The sequence below is a fragment of the Centruroides vittatus genome, unplaced genomic scaffold (assembly GCF_030686945.1).
Source record: "Centruroides vittatus isolate TY-2023 unplaced genomic scaffold, ASM3068694v2 scaffold_3046, whole genome shotgun sequence".
NCBI classification, from domain to species: domain Eukaryota; kingdom Metazoa; phylum Arthropoda; class Arachnida; order Scorpiones; family Buthidae; genus Centruroides; species Centruroides vittatus.
The window spans coordinates 445,821-468,637 of record NW_027122699.1 but is presented as its reverse complement, the minus strand read 5'-3'; the positions used below and the strand labels follow the sequence as shown (position 1 = coordinate 468,637).

At 45.8% G+C, this 22,817-nt stretch overlaps 1 protein-coding gene across 1 annotated transcript in view; it reads left to right on the top strand.

The window, feature by feature from the left end:
- The window catches only part of LOC136988081 (mast/stem cell growth factor receptor Kit-like), a 38,407-nt gene extending 21,185 nt beyond the window's left edge, over positions 1-17,222 (top strand). The window contains exons 11-18 of the mRNA XM_067285883.1: positions 4,720-4,941; positions 5,002-5,155; positions 5,225-5,426; positions 5,491-5,613; positions 6,106-6,176; positions 10,321-10,461; positions 16,902-17,006; positions 17,081-17,222. Of these exons, the coding sequence (XP_067141984.1) occupies positions 4,720-4,941; positions 5,002-5,155; positions 5,225-5,426; positions 5,491-5,613; positions 6,106-6,176; positions 10,321-10,461; positions 16,902-17,004 (1,016 nt within the window). The 3' untranslated portion in view covers positions 17,005-17,006; positions 17,081-17,222. The remainder of the gene's footprint in view (positions 1-4,719; positions 4,942-5,001; positions 5,156-5,224; positions 5,427-5,490; positions 5,614-6,105; positions 6,177-10,320; positions 10,462-16,901; positions 17,007-17,080) is intronic.
- Positions 17,223-22,817: the final 5,595 nt, after the last annotated feature.

Genomic DNA, 22,817 nt, shown 5'->3' with positions numbered 1-22,817 from the left:
ATACCGGCGCCCCCGCCGACACCCAGTCGTACGCGCGGGCTTTTCTTTTAAATCGATAGCGCCCTAACCGGGACGCGATTATTTAACGTTCGCGGGCTCCGTATTGGCGTCTTCGACCTGGCAAAAAGCGCTATATTCTTCTTAAGAAGAAACTCGCGTACGGATAGCCGAGTTAAAATTTTCGTTTCGTTTAATTATAACACTTAATAAAATTACGATCAAACGAAAACTGCGAAATGCGGAATTATAAGGTTCCGCGCCCTGGCCCGACGTCGACGTTTACTAACAATTTCGTATATTTCTAGCAAATTAATTAGGATAATAATTTCGTATATAGATTAGAAAAACCACCTTATTTACGAACGATCGACCAAGACGTTTCCGAACATCCGATATCGTAAGCGATCGGGCCGAATTCGGCCCTAGAGTTAGGCGTTAGGCGCCGTCTCTTATTAAAATTAATAGTCGTACGTGCCGGAAGAGGAAATAATCGCGGTAATTATTCGTTTTAATAAGAGATGGCGCCCAACGCCTAACTCTAGGGCCGAATTTATTTCCGTTTGTCCGAAATTTGGCCCCGTCGTCGGTGTATTTAATATGTTTCCAATTATTTTTATTTATAATACGCGATAATTATTGCATTTTCTATTTAATTCTCCAACTATTATAAACTTTTAATATTCGTATCGCTTTATCTTTCGATATTTATAATTAACTTTATTTACGCGTCGCGCGTCCGTAACGTCGATCGCTGGCCGCGTCTCGACCGAACGCGTTACGAAGGCGACAGTACGCGCACAATTATTACTCGACGGGTAGAAAATCGCGGCCGTTTAACTCGAATATTCGGTACCGTCGTACGTCGACCGAGAAAAATATATACCGGCATCGGCCAACGTAGCCAATATATTTATTCTTATTTCGGATCCACGTACCCGCGCCAGTCGGCATTTCCACACTTAAAGTCGACGAAGACCGAACGACGTTCCGTCCGGAGCTCCGGACCGATTCCCGTACCGAAGACTGGTTATTATTACGTTTGTCGGGACGTACACCTAATTACGACGTTTCGGTTAGAGGCGCGCCAACTCGGTCCTCCCGTTAACGTTAAGGTAATAAAATAAATTCTAAATCTGTTTTTATCCGTCGCTAATTCGAATTAACAAATATGGTTAATAATTACTGGCCACGTTTTAATTCCCCCGGACGCGAGTTTTCCGGCCCGTTAAACAATCACGTCGCGTTTTACGTAGGTAGACACGCGGGGCGTTCCCGTACGAGGCGCACTCCCGCCGGCTATCGATAGATTAGCGAAACGTAAGTCTAAAAATTTTATATCATTCTCGCGCGATAAATTTTCCCGGTCCAAAAAAACGGCCAAAGCGAAATCTCGAAATCAAATTATCGGCCGTTCCGCGCGTCTTTATAACAACTTTTTCGTATTTGCCGACAAACGGTACCGCAACTCGTACGTCCGCCGTCGATTAGAAGAAATGGAATTATATTTTAAGTTACTAAAAATATATCTGGAAAAAGTGTCCGAAAATCGAGTTTTTTAGGTAGTGCCCGTGCGGAACGAACCGGTAGCCGCAAATATCGAAAGCCGGGCCCGGAAATTTATTTTCTTTCCCAGTCTATGTCTGGAAAACTTAATAAGCGATTTAAAACGTAAAAAGTAGTTTCGATATACGTTTTGCTTGTCTACTCGTCGCCGGCGGGAGCGCGCCTCGTACCGAAACGCGGCGTACGAGCGTAGCGCGTATTTCGCACCTCCCCGCCCCACTCGGACTACGCCTACGACGACGGGTCGATCGCCACACGCTTTTAAGATAAAAAGTACGTCTTACGTACGCCAAAGTCGGCCACCCCCGCCATACGCCAATCGATCGAGCGCCGCGATAGTTTCCATCGGCGCTTTTTTAGTCTTCGAGCGTAAGGTGGCCGAGACGGGGAACTTTTTTTTCCATCGTCGGGACGGCCGAGGGCTACGCGCCTGCGGGTGGCGGTTTTCTTTCGTCCCGGCCGCGGCGGACCCCGGGGTGGCGGCGTATTAAAGATCGGCGCGGATAAGTAACGCCAGCGAGAGACGAGCGGAAGCGCGGAGCGAAGAGGGCGACGATTCCGAAGGATCCGTTACGGAGGAAGTCTCTTCTTTCCCGGCGGTCGGCATTTTTATAAGTTTTTCGGCTTAACTCGGGCGGATTTCTCTTCGGCGCTTCCTAATAGGAGCTCCGTTTAGGTGGCGGGCGAGAGAAGGTTTGTCCGACACTCGCGTTTAATCGTCGACTACCGCGCCTATTTTTTCTGTCTCGAATTTTTCATCTTCTCCTTTCTAAATTTTCTTTACCGGCGTCGCCGACTCGAAACTTATATAATTTGTTATCTTTACCGTCGACCTCGACGAATTCCTACCTAGCCCTTTTTGGGTGGTCTATTTTCGGGCCTGGCGCCAAAGGACCGCGTTACGTCCGATGGGCGATCGACGCCGATTCGATATAACGCCCTAAACAATTTACTTAAACGACTATAGAAATGTCTTTGATCTAATTATACGTACGAAATTATTGGCTAATACTTTCTTGTATCTTCGTAATCTAAATCTTAACGACCATGTTATAAATCGTAATTTAACTAAATATATATACGACGATCGAAACCGTTTACCTTTCTTTTTCCTCGGAATACGCATTTAATCGGTTTCCGGTCGAAGACGCAATAAATAGCCGTAAAACGCCCCGTCGGTCGAAGGTTCGTTTTCCATCTACCTAACGATGGTCGGTATAACGCGCGGGTTAACCCGGCAACCGCTTCTAGAGGGCGCCGATACCGTCCAGCGACGAATTTAAGATAGAGTTTCGCCGCTCTCGCCGCGCACCCGGCCGGCATTAGTTCTAAATTATACCGCCGCGGCCAACGGCGCCGATAGCCGGAACCGATTCCGCGGTATTTTCTCTTCGTAATTTCCAACTACCGAAGCTTTACTCGTAATTACAATTAGTTAACGACGAAAACGAGTCGCATTTTTGGACGGACGCCTTACTTATAAATGAACGATTTCTCCGTAGAAATACGCTAACGTTTAGAGCGGCGTGCCGCCACTCGTAAGATTATAAGGTAAAATTACCAACAAAGTAAAATATAAGGGATTTAAAAGTGGATATTTTGTCGGTCCGAGACGGGCTTCCGGAAATCTTTTCCGGTTACGACTTCTACAATTCCAAAGTAACGTCGGATCCGTAAACGAAAAATCGTAATAATTGCCAAACTTCCATTAACGGACGCGACCGCTTAACGGGCATTTTTACGTTTCTCGGACCCTTCGGATGCGATATTTATTACATTTAGATACTCGTAAATAGCGCGCCTCGTTCGTAACCGACTTTACGATAACGTAAACTACCGCCTTCGACACTCCGAAAGAATTAATTACGTGGGAAATATTTAAAAACTGAAAGAATCGGTTCGAATACTCTTTCGGAGGACGAAATTCCCCCGTAAGCGTCGAATAAAGACGCCGAACTGGGGACGGAGCGGTAAAAAGCCGAACGATACTCTTTTTCTGTTAGGAAACAGCGATTCTCTCGTCGTCGATCGTCGACGCATTAACGTTATTAAACTTCCGTCTTATTGTCGGAGTTACGCTTACGGTACCGAGAAAGCGTAAACTTTTCTCCAGTTACTCGTACGTTCGACGAGAAACGTAGTAAAATAGTGACCGGAAAGAAACTTAAAGGGTTACACCGCGGCGTTTGTTGCGGTGAAAGTCGAAAGGAGGTGTTACGAAGATTTGCCGGCCGCCGTAAAGTGTACGAAGATACGCGTGTTCCGGCATTTACGACCTCGTTCGCCATCTTAGCGGCTTGGTGGTGGCTTAAGTGTAACTGTTTATAAATCGTTTATTGAAAAAGAGCAAAAATGTTCCAAAAATTACACCTACCGCGTAACTACGGAGCGGACGGATCCCTATATCGACTTTTGTCGGTAGCTCGGGTCGTAAATTATAAATGCGAGAATATCGAAGACGTCGCTTACCCGCGGAAGTGGTTAACGAATCGCCGTCGTATCTCGACGTTCGGACTCTTCGAACGTCGAGTTACGACGAAATCCACCTTCGTCCACCCTTCCGTCGGCAACGAGCTTCGTTTTTCTTTGTCGTTCTTCTTCCCGCCTCGTTTTTTAACGAATTAACAATTAATTAACCTACGAGTATTTCGGCTTTGTGGTAATTTTTACGCGCCGTTTAAAGCGTCCCTCTCGATCCGTGTGATATTTACAATTCAATAAGATGTTTTTACGGCCGAAAAGATAAATATACCGTATTTTAATTATATACGCTACGTATACCGTCTCCGATAGAACAATACGTACCGATATTGGAATTTAAAAGCGTTCTTTTTGTGATACGTAGATAAACGCGACCCGCACTTAAATTCTTTAATATTTTTGTCACTGCCGTCGTCGCCGACTCGCTTTAGTACTCCCGTTCGAGCTTTGTCTGCCACCGTATTTTAAACCGCACTCGCCCGGTTCCGTCGTATTTAACGTACGACGAGTTCCTCTCCGTCGACGGCGGCATAAACGCGGATAAACGCGCTTTTATCTCGGGATCGTTGCGCGTGGGCCGCGGTGCGGAAGAAATCGACGGCGGTGCTCGTTCGGGGTGTAGACGTTCGTTCCGACTTTTTCCGACCGGAAACGAATCGATGGATTTCGTTACAGGAAAGACGTTGGGTCAAGGAGCCTTCGGAAGGGTGGTGAAGGCGGAAGCCCGGGGAATGGACGGAGAAGGGTCGAGGGTGGTGGCGGTGAAGATGCTAAAGGAGCGAGCCGACCGGGAGCAGAAGAAAGCTCTGATGGCCGAACTGAAGATTCTGATTCACCTGCGCCCGCACGTCAACATCGTCAACCTTCTGGGAGCCGTGACGGAAAACATGGCCAAAGGTGAGAATCCGTTTTTTGTCGGTCGATAGCCAACGTTGCCGACGATCTCTTCGTCCGCAGGAGAGCTGATGGTGGTGGTGGAGTACTGCCGATACGGAAATCTCAGGCACTATCTCCTCGGGAGGAAGTCCGCGTTCGTCCCCCGGTCGCCCTCTTCCGAAAAGTCCGATTACGAAAACTTGACGTCTCCGACAAGCTGGAGCCAAAGCCCGGGGTAAGGCGCCGGAAGAAGAGACCGGCGGTTTCTCTTTCCGTCGTCCGACGTTGGTTTTTCTCGTTCCAGGGAATGGAGCCGGCCGAGCGCGGAGTGGTGGCGCGAGGGAGAAGGAGACGGGACCTCCGCCTACCGAAGAACCGGCGCACGCCGAGAGTCGGAAGGTTCCGAGGGCAGAGACGGGGCCCGGAGAGATCCCATCACCACCGCCCGCCTGCTGTACTTCGCCTACCAATGCGCGCGAGGAATGCAGTATCTGTCCGACAGAAAGGTAACGTCCGCGCCCTCGGGCGGGAACTCGGTTAAATTGCAGTTTGAAAGATAAATCTTTTCAGTTGATCCATCGGGACCTGGCGGCCAGAAACGTCTTGGTGGCCGATCGTCACGTGGTCAAGATCTGCGACTTCGGATTGGCCAAAGACTGCTACAAATACTCCAATTACGTCAAGAAAAACAACGTGAGTATCCGGCGCCGACGGTTTCGGTTTTCTCCGGTTAAACGGGGAAGAGTCGTTCTTCTTTCCCCTTAAGTTTCCCCGGTTCTCGGAGGCCTCCCGCGGAAGTTATTTTCGAATTTCCGAGGGACGCGTACCGGATACCCACGGAAGAAGAAGGAACGGCCGTTAACCGTCCGGAGACGACGTCTTTCTTCCGGGAAAGACGAAGGTAATTAAGGTGCCGGCGCCTAAAATCGTCTCTCGACTCGCTTTAATGGGGAAGGAGTCCGACGGCCGCGTTAGTTTCTACGGCGCGAGAAGTTTAGTCGTCCGCCCGGCCCTAAAGTTGGCCGGTAACCGTTTTAGCGGACGGGCGAAGATGGGATTTACGGCGGGAAACTTCCGTTTAGTCCGAGGAAGATTTCGTACGGAGATGGCCGGGACTGCGGGTCGGGAGATTTAAGAATTAAGATTAGGGAGTCGGAACTTACCCGAGGTTTTGTTTTTCGACAGGGTCCTCTTCCCATCAAGTGGATGGCCATCGAGTCCATCAGAGACAAAGTCTTCACCACCAAGAGCGACGTGTAAGCTTTTTCTCGGCATTCTTCTCTTTCCGTCTTTAACCCGCGCTCCCCCCACGCCGAGTAGTCCGCGTCGCGGCTTCGGACACTCCTTCCGGGATCCGGCCACCGACCCGTCGACGTTTCCTCCGTCTCCGGGAAGAGTCGGATTACGAAAGGACGAAAACGGGCCGCGGGCGTGCCGGGGCGGTACTCGGGCGCGATTTTTACACCGGTGTCGAACTGTTTTAAACGCAGTTTATAATTTATTAATCTCGTGCACGGAGAGAAAGACCTCGGCTGTCCGTAAATTACGTCTACGTTTTCCTCGAAATTTTTACTCTCCCACTGTTCCAGTTTGTCCGAATTTCCGTAACCCCCTCCCACTTCGGACGTCCGACAAATCTCGATCCCCGAACTCTTTACCACTATACAAATTATAAAATGCATAAACTGCATAAAATGTAACGAAATGAAACGGACGTCCGTCGAAGTTCTTCTCGATGCGGGTTCTTATCCGTGGCGAGACGGTTTAGTACGGGGATGACCGACGGTTTTTGCCCGCGGGTCGGATCGGAAAGAAAAATTTTGTCGCGGGCCGAACGAAATATTAAAACGAAACGACGTTAAATTACGGGTCGACGGGCAGGCGGCGCCGTACGTCACACGTCGGCGTAAACAGAGTGACGCGGCGGAATGGCGGATGAGTTTCGGCGAGTGCGGGGTCTTTCGTTCCTCAAATAGTGTAAATTAGAGTACTAGATATCGGAGTAGCGACGCACGAATCGTCGCCGCCACGTTCTGTCGACCGTCATCACGCGGTCTATGGGTTTACATTAAGAAATGACGATTTTTTTACTTTAATAAAGCATTTTATTCGTAAAAATGCTTTATTAAACTAAAGATTACCACCTATGGAATTTCGGGACTTTGAGTAGGCCTATATTTCTGAACTGAGGGGACCGAGACGAATTCAACGATACCCTATTTTTGGACCAGAAACGAAAAATAAAAAAAGTTATCATACTTTTTTCCGGCGATCGCGCGATGATAGGGAGTCGCGTCGCTCTCTCCGCTAAGTCGGCCTCGCTATCGCGATCGGGAGTCGCGTCGATTGCCGTTAAAATTGCCTTTAATAGACATTTTCCCCCCTTTTTTACTTTGTTTAAGAACTACCGTGAATCGATAACTAGTGACGTTTAGCGCGTTGCGGCCTGCCGGCGGCTCCCCTCCGGAGGTCGGTCGGGAGCGCGAACAGTCGGAACGGCCGCCACGTTCGCTGCCATAAGTAACATTAACCGAAATGGCGATCGCGCGACGATCGGAAGTCGCGTCGCTCTCTCCGCTCTCGTATCGCGTGTTTAACCCTACTAGAGACGACCGTAGCCCGACATCGTGGTTTGCAGACTTTACCGCAAGATGGCAGTACTAGCAACTACGGTGCCGTCTTCGCGAAGCATTAAAAAAGTATGGTAAGTGAAAAAGTACGATAACTTTTTTATTTTTCGTCTCCGGTCCAAAAATAGGGTACCGTCGAACTCGTCTCGGTCCCCTCGGTTCAGAAATATAGCCTACTCAAAGTCCCGAAATTCCATAGGTGGTAATCTATAGTACACCCTTTTTTCATTTAACTTTTAGTTCGGTTTTGTGGATATAACTTCCGAAATCGATTTCGGAAGTTATACCCACGAGGGATAGAATAAGTATTAATTTTAAAATATTAAGATCTGCCATAAAGTCTAAGTACATTAAAATTAAAAGATCGAAACGAACCTTAAAAGAAGCCTTAGAAGAATTCGGTACACGGAGTAAAAACATACAGACGGAGGATAAGAAGAATCGTATAAAAAATATAAAGAAGTACGCCGTTAACGAACGTAAAAAATTAATAGACAAGTTCGAATATCCGACAATAGAGGAAACGCGGAAACGGAAAAAATCGCTAATTTTTAATAAAACGCGGGTGGCAATACCCGAGGAAATAGGCGAAATATTAGAAGACGGCCCTAATAAATGGGAAGCGATAAACCCACTCCCTAATTCGGATCGTATACTCGACGGCGCGCCCCAAACGGAATCGAATTCTCTTAAGATAAATTTTAGTAATAAGATAAAAAAAAATACGCGACGAGAAGTAAAGGAAAGACGGTTATAAGAGATAAAAGTTATTTACGGTATAGAACCAAAATAGATAAATTATATAATTTTTTAAATAATAATAGCTCGGATATAATTAAAGCCGATAAATCTAAAGAAATAATTATAGTAACCGAGGAGTGGATTAAAATGAAAAAATTAGAAATAGTGGAAAATCGGAAATTTAGAGAATCGCCGATAGACGCGAAAAAGTCATATTCTTAGAATTAAAAAAAAAAAACAAAAAGAATTCGACGATAAACGAAAACGGTTCGTTCTCGGCGAGGATAACGAACGCGCGTCTAAATCGAATATACAATTAAAAACGCGCGAGATCGGCGAGAAAGTCGGGCCGATCGTAGATTTTAGGAATTCTACGCGGCGTAACCCGGAAAAATTTCCGAAACACGAATCGAACCGATATCGAAATTCGTATTACTCCGTTAAAAAGACGGACGAACCGTCGCGTCGACTAGAAAAAGCGAACGCGGAACGGACGTTTAAAATTGCCGGCTTAGATACAGCGGACGTAATCGAAAATAAACTTAAACCGCTTAACGCAAAAAAAGAAAAAAAATAGATTTAATAGAATTTTGTTACCGTAGTAACTATTTTCGAATAAACGACAAATATTACGCGCCAGCCGACGGTATCGGTACGGGGTCCGCTATAGGACCTAAACCGGCCGAGCCGATCACGCTAGACATCGACGGACCGATCGATATATATATAAAAAGGGATAAAATTTTACGGGAGATACGTCGACGACGTCCCGGTTATATATAACGAAACGCGGATAAAAATGGAAGAAATAATTAAGTCGGTAAATAATACAAACGAAACCGTACGACTTAAAGTAGAAGAAGAAGATAACGCGGAGCGCCGGTCGAGTTATTTAGACATTACGATAAAACGACGAGTTCGAAGTTTATAAAAAACCGCGCGCGATAACTACGACTATAAAATAGGGCTCGAATATCCCTTTACGTATAAAAAGAAACGTTTTTATCGCGGAATACAAAAAAATCAAAAACGGAACCGGTAGAATAATTAATGCGCAAAAACCTATATCGGAACTAAAGAAAAAATTCCTCTTAAACGGCTACCCGAGACGGTTACTTAAGTAGATCGACGAAGAGTACGATGCGCCGTTTTCCGAGACGGAATCAATCGCGGCTCTCGGTCCCTCGGGGAATACTGCCGAGAGCGCGATTAAAAGTCTATCGAACTATTTCCTTCCCGACTTTCCGATTCCGTTTAAGAGAATACGGACGGAGCGTGCCTTTCCCTCGATGACGGACCCGATTCGACCCGGCGTCGCCTTTCTTCGCCGGTGCCGTTTAAAGCTCGTACGCGGATGCCTTCGAACCTCCTCTATCGCGTCGGAGTAAACGGTCTTTTTTTTTATTTCGTTAAACCGAAATCCCGGTATAAATCCTCCGTCTATTCTACGCCGACTGTTTTACGTCTTAAAAGGTTATTTGCGGCTCGCCCGTCCGGTGTCCCTACTTTCGAGATTAGAACGGATACTATAAGCCGCGAGACCGACCCGGACGTAACTAACGTTTCGCGGCCCGACGGTCGACCTTAGTTAAAGAACTTACCCGGACTACCCGTATAGACGGTTCCGCGCTCCGCGTCGTTCGTGAGAAAATGCGCGCTAAACTTTCGGTTAGGCGAATATCGCGTTTAATTTTCGATCCCCCGTCGTGGTTTCCTTTAATCGTTTTTTATTATCGTTATCGAGGTTAGGTTTAATATTTTATATAATTTTATTTACGATTTACCTGTCGGCGTGGCGCGGCTTAGCCTAAACGACTCTCGTACCGGAAAACCCTAACGAACCGTCCGACTTTTCGTAACCCTCTCGCTCCCTTTCGGCGCGGACGTCGTTTACGGACGGCCCTTAACCGTAGTCGCGTTAGCGTCCGGGTATCTTACCGTAGACGAACGGAAGGAGAAATAACGGTTCGAACCGCTAGAAAGGGAGAATTTCCTAAATATTTGCCCGCTTTGTGTCGGCCGTTCGCAGGTGGTCGTTCGGAGTCTTGACCTGGGAGATCTTCTCGTTGGGAGCCACTCCTTATCCCGGAATGGAAGTCGACGCCGAATTCTACAAGATGCTCAGCCGGGGATTCAGGATGGACCGACCGGAGTACGCTCCTCCCGATCTGTGAGTACCTCCTTTCTCCCTTTCTCTTCTCTAAACGCTTCGTTTACGTCGATTTAAAGGGCGCGGGGCGACCTTCGACGCGACCGACGTCGACGGCCGTTTTCCGATTTACTTCTTAGTCCTTCCGAAATTCCCGATCGATTTGGGAAATCGGCCCGACCGGGATCCGAGGGGCAATTCCCGCCCGATCGGACCCCGGCTCCGGCCGCCCTTACCGCCGCTTCCCCGGCCATCCCCGCCGCCGGCACCCACCCTTTACCACCGGCCGGGATTCCTTTACGGCCGACCCGTCGGTGCCTACCTTACCCGTAGGCGGGACCGGGGCCGGTTCTAGGGTTTTGAGCGCCCCGGGCAAAACAAAATTTGGCGCCCTTTCGTACAAGAATATACAAATTTACTGCAAATTAAAAAAAAGTAAAAAAAGGCAAAAAATCGAAATTACACAATACAGAACCGTGTAAAAAATTTATTTATTTAAAGCGCGGCAAGCGTTGTTAATGCAAAGTTTACAGAAAGACAAAAGTTATTTAACCGTTAAGGCGTACGACGGGCGCCAGTATCGTTTTGACTATTCGTAATTTTATCGATATTTGTAATTTATAAATTTGATCTCGTCCGTTTTTTGAGTAGATTGTCGTGAGACGCGATACCGATCACGAATTATCTTTTCAAAATAAATAAAAATAAACTTTTTAGAGATTAAAAAGCATTTGTCCGCATCGACGTCGCGTGATAAAAGCCATAAAAATTCTTAGGTTTCATTATTTTAATTAGTAAATTTTTGTTTTTGTCTATTAATCTTTTTTTTGAGTTATTATGAATTTTGACTATACAAATAGTTTTCTTTGAATAATTGTAATATTATTTATATCTGTCGACAATGATAAAATAATTAGCGTCGTGACCTTTATTTGGTATTATTAAAGAAAAAACAATTTATTGCTCGCTAAAAATATCGATGACTTACGAAAAATGATCAGTTTTAATTTATAAAATCTAAAAAAATAATGAATGTAAAAAATATTTTATTTTTATATCGGCGCCGTTCAAAATTTGGCGCCCCGGGCAGTCGCCCGGCTCGCCCGCCCCTTTATCCGGCGCTGGGCAGGACCGTTTATTACGAAATGCCCGCATACATTTAAGGGTTATAGAAATATTGCGGATTATTTCCCGTTCGTGGGTTCGAATCCGCGTAAATTACGCCGAGTTTACCGTTAACATTTACGTCTATCGATTTTACTCGTCGCTCGCCCGGCAACGGCGAAGAAAGCGGACGGCGACGTATTACGTCCGTAACGAATTTACCAGCGATCGGTAAGAGACGGCTGGTAAATATTTTAAAGAAACATCCGTTTTGTAATATTTTAGATTTAAATGTTTCTTCCCTTCCCGGCGTCGTATAGCCTATAACGGAGAGAAAGGCCGCGGGTGAGAAACATTTTTACATTTTTGGCTCGAAACGTCGAGAAAATGCAAAAAAGCCAAATAAAGTAAAAAACCGTCGGGGTCTTTTTCCGCGTGTACGGATGTGTGGAGCGCGATTTCGTTCGCCTTTAATAACTCTCGAGCTTTTTGGCGACGATCTTTGAAATTTTGCCGGGAGATTTGTTTAAGGAAATCCTCGCTATTAATTTTGGTAGTTAATTTAAGGTCGAGGGGGAGATAAAGAGGGTCGCGTGTAATATTTCGAGTGGGGCGGGACTCGACGACGATCGTACCCGTTATCAGTATTTACACGTTTTTGTTTAAAACCGTCCTTATCCTAAAAATGACGTTTTTGTTATTTTATAATAATTTAAAATATAAAGTTTTTAAAATAAAACGTGGTAACGGATGACGCCGCGGGCTGGGTTTTAAACGTTTCCGAGAAAGGAAACGAGTGCTCGCCGGATTCTTTTTAATTGTTCACCTGTTTGGCCTAGACGGTATGTACTGTACGGTACGGTACACCCGCGTTGTCGCCAGGACGGTTAAATTTGTAAACCGCCTCTTTTGTGTCGCGAATGTTTTATTTCTTCTCCTTTCCGTTATATGTTATATTTTCTCCGTATTATCTGTTTGTTCCGGTGTTTCGATTATATTATTGCTTTTTAGTACTTTTGTAATATTTTCGAGAATCCCTTTTTAGTATTTGAACTTTACCTATTTCTGTTTCTCCGTCGTCTCTTCTTCTATCCTCCTCCTTTGTTTTATATTTAGTCGTTTAACGAGCTTTTTAATATCCCTTAAGTCGATACGTTTTAATTAAACGGGTCGTTTCCGTCGTTCCGTCCGTTATTTTATTCGTCTTCCGCGACGTAAGTCGGTATTTCCCGGCTCGGACGTATGACTACTTCTATCCGACGTGGCTCGACGTATTTCTTCGTATCGATTTGATATTCTTTCCTAATTAATTTTCTACGTACGGCACGTACGATAATTTCCGCGCTTCTTCTACGTCGAATCTAGTTTTTCCTTCGAACCGGTTACCTTTCGTGTCGTCGTTTCGCATTTACGTAAAACAAAATAAGATTTCTCTGCCTTACGTGTATTTTTTATCCGTTTGTATCGTACGTAATTCGGCCCGTAGGCGTTCCACGCGCGTATCGGTGGGAATTCCTTTTTGTCCTCGGTATTTTCCGCCGAGTTTCGAATACCGCAATTACGTTAATTCTATAACGCTTCCCGGACAATTTGTTGGTTTTAGTGTTTTTTCCTACTCGTTTTATAGTTATCGATCAATTCCCGGGTGTTTTCTAGTTTTATTTTTTCTAGTTTTTGATAAATTCGTTCGTACTTTTAGTGTTCGGTAAATTTCCACTTTGTCCGGTATAATTCTTTCTAAATTATGAAAGATAGAATTTGTAATAGGTATTAAGGGTACGGGGCGTATCGTCGTCGCCAGTTTTAACTTTAACGGCTGTCTTCGGCCTTCTCCGTCGACTACTTAATAATCGATTCTATTCCCATTTATCTACTAGCGACTCTGGCATTAATTTCTCGACGGTACTCCTTAATCCTCTCGGCCTACTCCATTTTGCATCCCGATCTACCGGGGAGAACGTTCCCGTTTTCGTGTATTTTGCCGGAACGGTGGCTATTCTTTCGCTTCCGTCACCGTGCCGGCTCCACCGCCGTTAAACGATTTCTTTTTCTACCGAGGAGCGACCGACGAAGACCCGGACGCCGGGCAAACGACGGCGTAACTTAAAATTTATCCCGTATACTAGGGACTTTTTTATCAATTAACGAGACTTATTATCCCGGAATTACCGACGCGGATATTTAGTCTTACGGATCGGAAATAATGTTTTTTGTAGAAAGTGTCTTTCGAATGCCCGCCGAGGAGGGACGAACGAGTCAGACGCGCGAGTTTAAAGCGTAAGTGTTCGGGCGAACTAAATAAAAAACATTATTTCCGATCCGTAAGACTAAATATCCGCATTCGTAATTCCGGTATAATAAGTGCCGTTAAGTGATAAAAAAGTCCTAGTACGCGAGATAAATTTTAAATTACGATAGAGGACACAAAGCCGTAATAATTAGACGATATAAATTAAAATATAAAATTAAAAACAACGGGATCGGTTATATCGATTAAGTTAATCATTCTAAAAAAATATACTTTCGGAAATAAACGAGTTAAAAATTACTCTTTTCTATCCGACTCGGAGACGGATTACGGTCAAAATTCAATATTTATTTTTTGCTATATTTTCCAAATGCATTCCGTCCGCTGGCCTCGTCGGTGGATACAACGCCGTACTGTATATTTTCTTCGATTTTTTTCGATTGCCCGTTCCGTTTGACTTCGAAACGACGCGTCGCATTCGTCGCGTACCGTAGAGCTACCGGTTCTGGGTTCGGCGTCCATTATTTCCGAATCCGGCGTTTGGATACGAGGGGTATTTTCAAAAAGTCCGCGATACGGATTTTCCGCGAAAGCGATAAGCGCAGTTTTATTCGAATTCGAAGCGAAGAAGTGCGTATTTTGCCACCGCCGGCCGCGGTGGCCGGCGTGCAAATATTTTAACAAACAAATAACCCGTCGCCATCTTCTTTCGACGTTTCGAAGAACCGTACCGCCGGATTATCATTTGTCGTCGTCGATCGAATTTCTTTTCGGTAAAACGTCAGTTATCGCTTCGGCTGCGAGTAACGAAGAGTTTTGTCCGCTCGAGGCTTCTACGGCTATTCTCGACCGGCCGCCATAAAGTAACGATCGACTGCGAAAGAAGATTGTCTTCGTTCCGTTTTTCTAACGCGTTTAAATAAATGAACGCTTTTAATAGAATTCCACTCGGTTTTGACATCCGGTAATAAACCGAGTCCTTTTCCGAATTCCCATTTAACGTATTTCTGTAATTGGCCGTTTTTCGGCGGACTCTTCCTAAACAATTTCGCCGGGAATCGAGTTTCGTCCATCGGTTGTAACGGGCAGTTTGTTTCGTACCGGCATCGCGGTCTTCTTCTTCGTCGGAACAGTTTTTTGTACTCCGCGTTTTGTATTTCGTCGTCACTGGCGTCGGTATCTTCGGAGGTAGAAGCCGCGGATGTGGCGGTGGCCCGAGTTTTTTATAAAATGCGTCTACGACTCCTAGATGTATCGCGTGGTTCGAGCGTAGGATCGTCTCGCCGGTACGCGCCTCGTAAAGTGAAATCGACGATCGACCGACCGAGCCCGTACGATCGTCCGCGTCGGCAATGTCGGCTCGACATTGCCGACGCGGACGGTCGTAAATATCACCGTCTCGTAAGCGAACGTCACAAAATAACAATACGGCGGCGGCCGACGTATTTATTGCCTACTCGCTCGGTAAGTTACGTAGGAGTATCAAGTAATTACTCCTTAAGCTAACAGATGGCGCTCTCGACGACGGAGCGCGGAAAGCTAATAAAGTTTATCGCGACCTTTCGAAAATGAAATTATTACGATACAATTCCGACGAGCGTGTCTCGAGTCTCGCTCGACCCGAAAGTCCCGGGACCCAACCCCTACTTACGACGCGGTAGTGTTCGATAATACGTGTTTTTACAATATTTTAATATTACTTCTATCGCTTATGCGCTTTTTAATAGTACGGTGTCGACGCCCCGGTGATTCGCTCGGTTTAAGTCTAATTCCCGCTTCGTGTTTTTTAATCGCGTTTCGAGTTTCCTTCCGGTTTTACCTATATGATATTTTTTGGTTGTACACGTACAGTACCGTACCGTACGTGACAATCTGTAAAGAACTCCCGTAATTTCCGAAGGATTCTTTAAGTCTTTCGAATCTTCTTTATTAATTAAATTAATCCCGTTTATTAAGATTCCATATATTACTAAAATTTATGAGAAGTACAGAGATCTTTTTTAAAAAAAAATGTTTTGTTGGTTTAATAGGAGAACAAAAAATAGATTAACTAACGCCATTAATTTAATTAATAAAGAAGATTCGAAAGACTTAAAGAATCCTTCGGAAATTACGGGAGTTCTTTACAGATTGTCACGTACGGTACGGTACTGTACGTGTACAACCAAAAAATATCATATAGGTAAAACCGGAAGGAAACTCGAAACGCGATTAAAAAACACGAAGCAGGAATTAGACTTAAACCGAGCGAATCACCGGGGCGTCGACACCGTACTATTAAAAAGCGCATAAGTGATAGAAGTAATATTAAAATATTGTAAAAACACGTATTATCGAACACTACCGCGTCGTAAGTCGTGCAAATACGATTAATTTAAATGTTGGCACGTGTACAGATGCGTGCCGGGGTGCTTCGATCGAGTATACAAGTATTAACGATGTACGGCGTTGTATCCACCGACGAGGCCGGCGGACGGAATGCGTTTGGAAAATACGGCAAGAAATAAATATTGAACTTTGACCGTAATCCTTCTCCGCGTTAAATTTCTCCGAGTCGGATAGAAAAGAGTAATTTTTAACTCGATATAACTTATTTAAATCGGCCAAAGTTTCTCCGCTTTCGCCGTACCGCCGGGCGTATAGGGGCGCGTGGCCCTCACGCGTCGGGGTTATCATCGGAGGCGCCCGCCTCGCTTACCCACGGCCGAGCGTTTTTCCGGAGCGGAGGAGGGCCGATAAATTAATCCGGTGTTAATTACGGTCGAGGAAACACCAGAGATAAAAGTCGGTTCGGAACCTCCGGTCTACCAGGATTTCCCGTCGCCGTCGAACGTCGAACGATAGCGGACGGTGGCCAGTTTTTGGAATTTTGCAAAACCACCTCCGTCGTCGACCGTTTCGAAAATTCCGTTTTCTGCCGTCTTTTCCGGTTTCCCATCGACCCGAGTGGACCGATGGATCCGGAAGTTAAATAACTTATTTGCCGCGGAGTCGATGGCAAATAAGTTATTTAATTTCCGGATGCGTCTCTATCGGTCCGTTCGGGCCGGGTGCGAGCGGGTGAACGGTAGGTCGAAGGGGCCAGAGGGTAACCGCCCGTCTCTTTCAGGTACGAAATGGTCCGACTGTGTTGGAAGGCGGAACCCGAGGAGCGTCCCACCTTCGCCGAACTGTCGCGGCGATTACGGAGTGGGTGGACCCGGAAGACCTGAAGGTGAGAGTCGTAGTCGTTTCTTCTTCCGCCCGAGTAAATTTCCCGGCCCCCGGATGATTTTCTTCTTTTTACAGTCGTACGAAGAAGCCGGGCGAGGCTACCAAACCACCGACGACCGCAAGACGGAATACCTACGCATGGGGGAGGAGGCCATCGGTCCCGAAACGCCTTCGGACGGCGACTCTTCGACCCATTACCTCCGACCGGGACGCGTTCGCCCGGTGGGAAACGGTCCCGTGCCCGCCGCCCCCATGGAGGCGGTTCCCATGATCCAGCTGGACCCGGTCCCGCCCGGCCGGGGAAAGAGGACGGAGGAGGAGCTTCCCTGGGAGCGCCGCCCCTCCGACTACGTCTGCATGAAGTCTCCCCCCGCCTTCTCGTAACATCCGGCTATTTCCCGTCCGGGGAGGCCCTTTGCCCGTCGCCGAGAAGCCGGGCCTCGTTTTTTAAGCCGTAAAATTACCACGGGGCGGAGTGGTCCCCACCCCTTCCGGCCGCGCCCGGGGCGGGAATCCCCCGCGGGCCGAGGAGAAAAATTCCTTCTTCGGAGGCGGGAATTTCCCCCGGCCCGAGCCCACCGCCGGTCCGGAAATTTTTAAAATTGCGGGCGTCGGGCGCTTGGCTCAGTCGGCGTTACAAACGGACCCGGCCGATGGCGGAAGAATTTAAGTTGCTAGTGTCTTACGGCTTTGGAATAGGCGGAATTAGAATCGCGTTAATGACGAATAAACGTAAAATATTTAAATGATTGATTATTTATCTTTTGTTATACGACACGCAACGCGGTAGGAGGGAGGATCGACGAAAGACGAAAATTACACGCAGAGGCACGAGACGGATCCCGGAGAAGGGAAAGCGATTGGGGCCGAACGAAATCGAAGAAAATTTATAAAACCGGAGATAAAACGAAACTTACCGAATTTTGCCAGCCTAGCCGGAAGAAAGCGTGAACGTTTCCGTTCGTTATCTTCTTACGCCGCCCTCCCGGAACGTCCAACTGCCGTCTACCAAAGATAATTGATTCTCGGTAATCGTATTGTGCGCACGCTCTCCGCGGCAACCGATAAAACCTGCCCGCAATATCGTTTATCCGTTTTTCGTAGGATGCGGAACACCCCACCTACTTTTCCTTTTGTCGCCCGAGAAGAGGAAAGACGGCGCGCTTTTGTCCCTGGCGGATCTCGGCATTGTCGCGCGTTGGTCAACTCGTCCTCCCTCTTGTTTTCCGGAACGTCCGATTCCCCACTTCCGGCGCTCCAAATCTCGAAAAGTCCGTCGGTGGGTGAGCTACTTTTGGTTTGGCGGTTCCGGCGGCCGGGCCTACTCTCACCCGCCCTCGGCTCGGGCCCGCGCCTTTATTAGGCCCGCCAGACCGCGGCTGTTGATTTCCGAGTAGACGACGGACACGAATACACGGGCCCGGATTGCCAAAGTGTATTAGCTACGGCGTGGTTTTCTAATACTTGTAAAACTTCTAAAGGTAAAGCGAGAGGAGGAGACGGGAAAGAGTACACTGTATTTGGTTCTATAGAGAGGTTTCGTGTCGACATCACGAGTGACGTCATGAGCATGCGCAATTGTCCAGCGCCATCTTTGTGACTGTTTGTGACTCGTTTACGTTTTGTGTGTGTTCGCGTGCGCTTTAACTGGAGTTCTAATGTTGTTTTTTTTCGTCGCGAATATCACTATGGTGATTTGTTGCGTAATTGGGTGTAATGCTAGTTCACTCCAGAACAGAGGAACATCATTTTTTTTTAAATTTCCGGCATTATTTGTCATCGAGGATCCCAAACCGAGGAGCTTTCACGACGAAGGCAAACTGCGTGGCTCTCGAGAATTAACCGGAAAAATTTCGTTACGAATAAAGTGAATATCGATACAAGAGTTTGTCAGAAACATTTCATTTCAATATTTACGTTAATAAACACTAAGTTATATTTTAAAACCTAAAAGAGTTTACTGATTTGCTTATATTAATTTAGTTAGGTATAGTGCATTTATAAACGAATAACTAACGTAATTTCAGGCTTTAGCTAGTGCAAACTTATAAACATTACACGTTAAAACTAAAAGCAAGTAGGCTTATTATATGCTAGTTTCAACTAGAAAATAAAAATACTGAACAATTTGAATTAAAAAATTTCCACGGCTGTTTTTAATTAGACTTTTACTTTCAGACAAAAATTCTTAGTTAAGAAATACGTAAAAACACGAGTTTAAACAAACAAAAGAAAACATATCTTTCCAAGCAATATTACTTCGCCGTTATTCATTACTTTTACTTTTATATCAGGAGAAACCCAGCCACTCGTTAAATAGTCATGGGCCTCTAAAGATTTATAAGCTTTCGTTTGTGACAGGGTGTAGAAATTTGTTGTCAAAACCAGATAAATTATAATGTCACCAAATTTTACTTTCGGCCACAACTCTCGATCTACGACGAAGTCTGATAAACTGGCTTCGTATGGATCGCCTCGACATAACGAAATTTTCTCTTCGTACAGAGCCGCATCTCGTCCCGTTAGACCGCTAGAATAGCCCGCGAGAAAAGAATCTTTTTTAACTTAATCCACGATATTAGAACTGCAGTATTTTTGTACGTTTAAACTAAAAAACGACGTCGAATAACAGACCACGTGCAAGCTAAGCCAGCGAAAACTATCACAAAAATGGCGAATGGGCGGAGCAAACGTGTGTTTTATCACGTGACACGCGACCTCGAAACCTCTCTATTGCGGACGGTCGTCCGAATTGGCAATTGAGGACTCGGAACCACTACGTAGTCCTAAGCTAATATCGGGTAAAGATAGTAATGAAACGGAAATAATGCATCGAATGATGCTAGATATCAGCGATATGTGCTACCAACGGGGTAGCCGTATTACTGAGGTCGTGGCAATCGAGATAACGGACTATATGTCCCGGGCCCAAAAAAAATAGTTCGGGACCAGGCCGTCGAAAACCCGGTGCTTAAAGCGCCAGTAAAAACAGCCAGCGAAGTATGAAACGATCTGGCCTCCGAGTATAAAAGAATCCCGGTTTCTCGGAGGAACTTAAAGTAATGCCAACCGGGTCCGACATAGGTAAGACTATTGCTGGTTAAAGGTAAGATCGAAATGGTAGTGATGTTATAAAGGAAATTTTCCGTAAGAATATAAATCGCACGAGCGGTTAGGAAGCATCCGTAAAATGAAGATCTCGGGAATCGTCGTGACCCTAGCTTCGAAAGACCTAGAGAAGGTGGTGAAAAGTACTAAATTGCGGAGCTATCTATCTAGCGGCCCAAGAAAAACTGGTTGAGTGTTTCGAAGAAGTACCAAAGCGTTTGTCTAAAGAAGAAGTGGTAGAACGTAGTGATTTGAATGGAGATACTCTCTGTGCGGAGGAGGCCTGGTTGGAAAAACTCAACAGTGAGTTTTAAAAAATTAATTTGTAAAACGGGTCGTAAGAGTGACTGGGTAGCCAGAGTGCTGCCTAGTCTAAGAAAAAGATTATTAACATCTAGAGTAAGTAGAGTTTATATTGGTTATATTTGTGTGGTCGGGGATTACTACGAAGTGATCCCGCGTAATAAATGTGAAAGCACCGAGGTGTTACAGATACGACGTGTAATGTATATGGTAAGACCGGCCACAAAAGTACAGACTATGTCTGAGATAGTGTATAACATGCGAGCGGATGGGGAAACCCCATCGACATAAACTTGCGCACATAGATTGTCTTTCGTATAAACATGCTTTGGGGAGGAATCTCTGTAAAATACATTATAACAATTGGAGCTAATACAAAAATTAACCTCTTAATGACGAACATCTATCGGGAATGACGAATTTTTCTTATATCGAGATGTTTAGTGTTTCTCAACATTATAACTCATTATATACTAGGGGCTCGCCAGTGGCCGAGTGGTCTTCGTTCCTCGACACCGGGTCGTGGGTTCGCGCCTCTCTCGGACGCCCTGGCCACGTGGAATTTTGCGGTTCTCCACGTTTTTAACGCCTAAATAGGGGTCAGTTTTTCTTAAAAAGACTTCCCGGAAGGCACTCCTAGACAGATTGCCCGAGTGTAACTAAACAAACAAACATTATATACCAGGCAATGAGAATAAATGTCTTTTATTCGGGTCGAAAATGTTAAAATGCTCGTTAATTAAAGGTGTCCGTTATTTACAAGGTTCTTTACCAACGGTTTTATTCGTTCGGACACGTAACCGAGGAAAATCGGACTCGCTACAAAGCAACTATCGCTGTCCTTCGGCCAACGATAACGGAACAAAAGCAGCTATTCTAGCAACACACGACCAAATAACCCTCGGTACAAAAACAACCTGCGGAAGATTATGCGAAGACGCCACAATAACCAATAACCATCTGGTTTTCGAGAGGAGCGAGATGCCTTCTCACCCGTACGATGGTCCATATCCACCACCTACGTAACGACTACCAATACCTCAACATCCTAACCCCGGACATTTACAAAGCTTACGATACAGTCACCGTCACCTCCTCATTGGCAAAGCCACGGCCAAAGACCTAAAGGACAACTCACTCGTCTGGCTCAACGACTTTCTAAACGGCCGAAAAGTAACCGTCAAACGAAGAAAACGCTTTTCTACCACAAGGGCATTCTCCGAGGCAGCCCGTTCTCGTCCTTTCTCTTCGCTCTTTTCACGCTCGACATTTTCCATCTCGAAAACGATCGCATTTACGTATATGCCGATGACATCACCGTCGTTATCCACGGTAGCACCCCTACAAACCCGCATCGTCACGCGGCTACTTTTCTTCGTTCCTCGGACAATTGGTCAAAAGTCAACCGCGTCACAAACCGGCCCCACAAACGTGCCATTCTTCCCGTTCTATTCGACCGCCGTCGTAACCGAGATCGCATCGTACAGAATCGTCTAAGCGCCGTACTCAACCTCAAAGCGCTAGGCATCCACCCGTCCGCTATTCTCGCATATCCGGCGGAATTACCGGGCAATCGAAACGCGCGCCATCTTCCGGCCGTAAATTTAAGCATCTGCCGGTAGTGGAAAATGGCTTCTTTATAAAATAAACTTTCTAAGTTTGCCGACGATCTTATCGCAAATAAAAAGGCGCAAACGCGAAGAAATCGAGTAAGAAAAATATTTCGAAACGATCGAGAGTTAGGAACATCCAATCGCGATCGCCTCGGCTTATTTCTTTCTTTGGTTAAGATGGGATTATCGCGGCCGAAACCAGCTTCGACTACGTACGAACTGGGAAATGCCGGCAAAAAAGGAATTACCGCACCACAAAGTTTTGTGTATTTTTGCGCTATATTCGTCCAGAAATTGCTCGATACTTTACGCAGTAAGTACCGTACAGTACGTCTATTTAAATCGGATAGTAACGTAGCGTACGAACGAAATATATTACCGTATTACTGTACGAGTAAGGGTGGTTTCACACTATGACCGACTGGTCCGACCGGTCCGACCCGACCGAGCCTATAATCGGGCCGACTAGTAGTAAAAGAATTCACACTGAGTACGATTATGTCGGTGGCCGACTCGTAAGGACCAATCGGAACGCGTCTTACAGATCAGAACACTAGCCAATCGTGGTAAGTTTTTCAATTTAAACAGAAAACATGGCCGTCTTTATAAGGTTGTCGTGTGTTCGCGGGCTAACGACACCATTTTAGCATTTTTAATGTCGCTTTCTCTTGTAAATGAAATGTATTATGGTGAATTAAAGTAATTCGTTTTGTTAATATCGATGAGTGCCTGCGTATTTCTTAATAAAGTTGTTCTTAAACGAAGCAAATAGACGGAAATAAAAAATC